This window comes from Sinocyclocheilus grahami, unplaced genomic scaffold (assembly GCF_001515645.1).
Source record: "Sinocyclocheilus grahami isolate Dianchi unplaced genomic scaffold, SAMN03320097.WGS_v1.1 scaffold382.1, whole genome shotgun sequence".
In the NCBI taxonomy this organism is placed as follows: Eukaryota; Metazoa; Chordata; class Actinopteri; order Cypriniformes; family Cyprinidae; genus Sinocyclocheilus; species Sinocyclocheilus grahami.
The window spans coordinates 242,614-249,134 of record NW_015505561.1 but is presented as its reverse complement, the minus strand read 5'-3'; the positions used below and the strand labels follow the sequence as shown (position 1 = coordinate 249,134).

At 36.1% G+C, this 6,521-nt stretch overlaps 1 protein-coding gene across 1 annotated transcript in view; it reads left to right on the top strand.

Moving 5' to 3' along the window:
• The window catches only part of ephb1 (EPH receptor B1), a 262,922-nt gene that overhangs the window by 250,666 nt on the left and 5,735 nt on the right, over nucleotides 1-6,521 (top strand). Inside the window, exon 13 of the mRNA XM_016231011.1 lies at nucleotides 3,460-3,609. Within this exon, the coding sequence (XP_016086497.1) occupies nucleotides 3,460-3,609 (150 nt within the window). The remainder of the gene's footprint in view (nucleotides 1-3,459; nucleotides 3,610-6,521) is intronic.

Sequence of the window (6,521 nt, the reverse complement as noted above, 5' to 3'; positions counted from 1 at the left end):
GGGGGGGGGGGGTCGTTATGTCCATAGTACAAGTGGTGATGTCAGGTTATGCATGTTAACCTTAAAAGTATGTTTATATGTTTTATAATGAGTATGAGCAATAATAATAGTGTTGTCTGACTTTTTTAGTATGCAATTTGGACTGCAACATTTATCATGGTTTATTTTAGTGAATTTAAACTGTCAATTCAATCTCAATTTCATGGGTTTATACAGCCTTGATTCTTGCCTCTCTTGTAAAATGTGAGCAGACTGGTTAGCACGTTACTGCGGGTATCAAACAGAGGAGCAGTGTGAGCAACACTTCACCACACCACTGTCCTCAGCTGTCATTATTTAAACATGCCATCTGACCTTTGACCTGCAGCACCATGTGACTGACTTGAAAACCTCACACAGTTCATTTAAGCACAAAGAACTCTCAAAGGAAAAGAAAAGGCGTACAAGTTGAGGAAAGAACAGAATACTTAACCTGGTTATGAAAGACAAGGTCATAATCTAATATTAAAAATCCTGGATGGGAAATTGAGAGGAAAGGATGATAAAGGATTAGGTGAGCGTGGTTTAATTTGCGCTGTCCCCGTCGGGCGTCTGGGTGGTGGCGGAGCGGTACAGGACTGGGAAGAGGGTGCGAAAGGTTAACGACGCACGGTTAGCCTGCTGCTATTTGAACCACCTCCCCTGATGTCTGATTTGCCTGCTGATGTTAATACAGCACAAATTGGACTGGAATTTGAAATTAATGTAAGTGAAGGAGATATAAGCAAATTAGATCTGTGTGGCCCACAGAGAAACCGAATGACCACAGGTTATAATTTAAAAGCAGTTAGACAAGGTGATCTAATATTCACTTTGTAGCATTATTGGTTTGTTGACATCAGTGTGACATGGGGTGACCAAAACCTTATATCAAACTATGTGAACTCTTATATCATGTTACATCTCTATATTTTTACATTACATTAAATTACATGTTTTTTCATCAGTTTGTAAGTTTCTTCACTTGTAAGTAATGTAAAGTAGTGATAGACAGTCTTTCTAATATGCACAGCTTTTCAGATCTAAATATATGCCACTGTCGTCTTGCCTCATGCAGGCACATTTCCGATGCAGATTGTTTGTGTTTGGAACATTAAACACTAGTGGTGTGTCTTTCTTCTGCAGTTGTTCAAGTGCTGTTTGCTGTGAGCATGTGCCGCTCTGAGAGACAGATCTTCATTGTTCAGTGAGAGACAGTGGCGCATCAGAGAGACATAAGGATCTATAACTATAAATGCTGAATGAATGATAAACCACTTTATTGCATTTGCCCAGACGTTTTATGTTTCAGTGAATCCGCTGTTTCGATTTTATTTGATATTTTATTTAATTTTATAATTTTTGCAATAACCATTACTAGTTCAGTTCTGTTATGTTCACACTACATGGGTTCAATGTAAAAGTAATTGTCATTAACTTGAACTCAGTATTTATGTGCCCCGTCCCTATGGTGACAGGCCTCTTGTCACAGATAGAAGTCAGTGGAGGTGACCTGTATGACTCTGGTCTCTGTCACAAGTAGGTTCATTCCATCTTATATTAGAATCGATGAAGATGAAATTGAGTCTTTCAGGTCGCTGAACACAAAGGTCAGAAGAAAATCCAAGCAGAAAGGGTCATCAAATCCCTCATTTGTTATATACTGTATATTTTTTTTCATTTGATAAAAGAAGAATTTCTTTGTTTATAATGTGAAGCATTTTATTTTCCCCAAAGTTCTTCATAATGTTGTTCGTTAGGGTGGGCGAAATTGTTGAATCCACCTATGACATCTAAACATGGGTGGTCATATGTTATTGTGCTATTGGTTGTCATAGTGCTTGCTGTTGAAAAATGCCCAGCTTTGTGCCTGACAGATTTCTGAGGTCCTAAACACAAAGCATGCGTGTCATAACCTTGACGATTTCTGAATGACCCATTTTTGCAGCTTAGTTTCAGTATATGGTCTTGGGTGGGCTGGAATTTTTGATTTTTATTTATTGTGTTGTGTTTATACTATGTCAGACTCTTATATCAAAGGAGCAAAGAAAATCTGACTCTCACATCATGATGTGATGGTGTGACCCCTTTAAGATTCTTGGTCTTTATAAATCTCTGACTGAGGTGCTGCAGACTTATTACATGAATATTGAAAGTGAATATTGAGGTTGCAAAAATATAGTGTTAAGGAAAAAAGGAGGAGGGATGGAGGGGACTAAAGAGAGAACTGAGGGGTTAAAGAGGTGGAATGTAAGAGTGACGCAAACTCCCAGCAGGCATCTGTCCTTCCCTGACCACTGTTTCGACAGTTTCCACAATAAACATAATAAAAAATGGACAGAGAAAGAGGTCTGAGATTATGTAATCTTGTTTTAGGTTGTTGTCCTTTCATTTTCTAAAATGTTTTCATTTTCTCTCCATAACGGCTGCAGTGTTGCGTTTAAAATGAGAAAGCCACGAGCAGTGACGTCATTTGAGGATGAATTAGTTTCCCATGATATATTGTGCAGTTTAGCTGTCGGTTCAGTATTTTATTCTTTATTTGCCTCTTCTGCAACTCACTGAAATATTTCCTGTTTATTTTTTATTCAGAATCTTCATTAAACTTTCATTTAGAAAGTTGTAAATCTGGAATTTTCCCTAAACTTACATTAAAGAAGGGAACCAAGTCGTTTCTAAAAACCGGAATGCGTACAATAAGCAACCATGTAGCAACCACATTGTAACTTGGTTAAAACCAATACCCTAGCAACGACCCTAACAGAAAATGTAAAAATATTAGTAGTTTATTATTGAGATAATAAAAAAAACACTTCCAGAATGACAATATGCTGCTCAGCCTTTCTGCATTGTAGTTTTCGTCTGGTTGACGTCAGAGGCAGGACTGAACTAATTGACATCATTAGACTGGAACATAAAGCATGTGGCTCTCAAACCAGTGTGTTTGTGTGGGTGTGTATGTGAGGTGAATCTTAAAACAAACCGCTGTCGATTTTAATCAGTGAGGCACAAATCCAGCCTCAGGTAGTCCAATTACAGACAGACGCGCTCCACGGACGAGACTAGGCCCTCCTCACAAACACACACACTTACACTATTGCGTGTGTGTACTGAAAGAAGGGAAAGAGGTTTTTATGGTGTTTTGTAAAGAAAAAATAATTTAATTCGTGCTGAATTAAAAAAAAATGCAAATGCAGCCCATTGTTTGCAAATATTTAGAGTTGCGATGGATGTAGTGCTCAGTTAGTCGATATGTTCCTGTTGTTTATTTGTTTTGTTCAATCAGCATACTTCCCAGTTGTCCATGTGAAAGTGATACATTTTGATTTGTGTACATAAATGAGACACATGGATTCTAATGAACAAAAATAATCCAGGTGACAGCATCCTATCACTCCTATCGCACCAATCTGACCTGTCATTTTTTGTTTGTTTCCTCAGGGTGGAAAGATCCCTGTGAGATGGACCTCGCCAGAGGCCATCGCATACAGGAAGTTCACTTCTGCTAGTGACGTCTGGAGTTACGGTATCGTCATGTGGGAGGTGATGTCTTTTGGCGAGAGGCCCTACTGGGACATGAGCAACCAAGATGTAAGTTTCCTCTTTTTTTTTTTTTATACTAAACAGAGTATGACTGTCTATTACTGGCTTTGAGTCACACTAGCCCTGAATCTTAAACTGAGTAAAATACAAATGAAAACATATATTATATTATATTATATTTAGTGCTGTCAAACGATTAATCGCATCCAAAATAAAAGTTTTTGTTTACATAATATATATGTGTGTGTGTGTGTGTGTGTGTGTGTGTGTGCGCTGTATATATTTATTATGTATATATAAATACAAACTCATGCATGTATATATTTAAGAAAAATATGTTATGTTTATATATTAAATATATTTATATATAATATAAAATATAAGAATATAAATATATAAATATATATGCATGTAAATATTTCCAAAATATATTCTGTATGTGAGTGTATGTGTATATATACATAATAAATATACACAGTACACAGACATATATTATGTTAACAAAAACTTTTATTTTGGATGCGATTAATCGCGATTAATCATTTGACAGCACTAATTATATTATATTATATTAAAGTATCATATATACTTTTGTAATGATAATTATTGCTGTTATTAGTATTAAATAATTTATAATATAATTTAATAATTATATTATAAAAGTTTTATATAGAATAGAATAGAATAGAATAGTTGTGGGACGGTACCTTTACAAAAGGTACACATGTGCACCATATTTACCCATAGTGGGTGCAAATTATAACCTTTAAGGTACATATCAGTACCTAAATTTGATATTTCAGTAACGTTTGTAAGGGTACCCCCCAATGACAGCTTTTGTATCTTTTTTCTGAGAGTGCAAGGCTTTGTAATGCATTCATGATCTATGTAATATGCATGATTAACTATAAAGCACCAAACACCCTTTGGCTTTACCCCTGAATTCCATTGCCGTGAGTCTCATTTCCTGTCAATCTCTTTGGCTCTAAGGCTCACTAGTTTGAGTCTTACTGTCTTTCCTACTGAATCTACAGTACCTTCCTTTCTGCATTAAAATCTCCCAGCATCTGTGTTTCAGAGCAGACAAATGTTTTTTCCTGTTCGAATTGTGAATACAGCAGACTCATTCTAGGCGCTCTGGGGATTTTCAGAAAATCCTGCCAATGAAAACATAAATTCCCCAATCCTTTTAACATCCGGTTAACACATCAGAGTTGCAGAACAAACCCTGAGGAACTTGTGACTGTAATGACCGCCAAACTTACAACTGTATAAAACGATTTGAGCATTCAGAGATTCGGTACGTTCAAATCAAAGAAAATAAATTAAAGAAATTAATTACTCTTTTTCTGCTTTCTGTACATTCTCTGTATTTACTTTCTTTTCTCAAAGATAGTCTCCATGGCTCAAAAGGGGTGTTGTTTGTCATGCTCGACAGACTTAATTTCTTATGTTCTATTTGAAAATGATATTGTTAAATATTCATGAAAACCATCTTATGAAAGACTAAGACTGTAAAGCTGTCTGATTCTGTTATACAATATGTTTAACATCTCATGACATGCACCAAAAACACAAAAAAGGAATAGAGCTCCCAAGTTATACTCTCTGACACAGAAGAACTGCCAAAGGTAAAGTTGTGGATGGTAATGTTTCTTCAGCCTATCACACACTTCATTATCTAAATCTTCTAGAGTTTTTAACGATCATCCAATCCCAAATTGCCATAAAAAGTCCGAGTAATGAAACAGCAGGACATCTGCAGCACTCAGTGCCCACATCTCACCGCGGTCCTGTGGAATCCATTTAGGAGAAAACCGGCCGCTGTGGAGGGAGCAGAGAATATATTGATCCTCAAATATTTAGATTCATGTTTGTGCGAACCAGAGCTTAGATTGGTATGCAGAGGATAGACAGTGTTTGTTGGTTCATTTGATCTTTTCTTGTGTCAGAGAGAATCAGAGAGAGGAATATGGGAAGAAAGTCCACAGTGTTTGATGAGGGTAGAATGACAGATCACGTTTAACGATTAATGATGCTCATGGGTTGTTTGTGTGTTATGTTCCAATGTCTATGCAACAAAACTGATACAGTGGGGCAAAAAAGTATTTAGTCAGCCACCAATTGTGCAAGTTCTCCCACTTAAAAAGATGAGAGAGGCCTGTAATTTTCATCATGGGTATACCTCAACTATGAGAGACTAAATGAGAAAAAAAAATCCAGAAAATCACATTCAATCTTTGTGTGATAAAACAATATTGTATGCTTGATCTTTTTTTTATGATATTGTTATGGTATTATTTAGTTCTTATTATTGAAGCACTCAAAACCAGTTTCTCACAATGCATTTCCTCTAGTGACAGGGGTTTTGATTAAGTGATTAAAATCTTTTGAATTCTCTAAAAGATTCATTTAGGTTTGACCACTCATTTATTCACTAAAAGATTTGTTCATGCAAAAGATTTGTGCAGTGACCCTTTCTGAGTGAATCATTTAGTTAGTATTAATTTATTACTTAGGAATCACTTATGTTCTGTCTTTATTCAAAAGTTGCATGTCACTCAGAAAAAAGGTTCAAATCTGTCACTGGGCTGGCACCATGTCGAAAGGTGCTAATTTGTACACTTTAGGTACTATAATGTACTTTTACTAATATGTTCCTTAAATGTTGTAATATATACCATTTAGGGGTAAAAAGGTACAAATATATAAATTTTAGCTTTTGTACCTTAAGGGACAGTCCCAGTTACACCTTTGTAGCTTTTTATTTTTATTTTTGTATTTTGAGAGTGTACGAATCCACTGAGAGACTCCAGAAAGTGTTTAAGAATCATACATATAAGTGCTTCCCCCAGCAATGACAACAGCAATTAATGGCAATTTTGTGTGTGTGTGTGTGTGTGTGTGTGTGTGTGTGTGTGTGTGTGTGTGTGTGTGTGTCTGTGTGTGTGTGTGTGTGT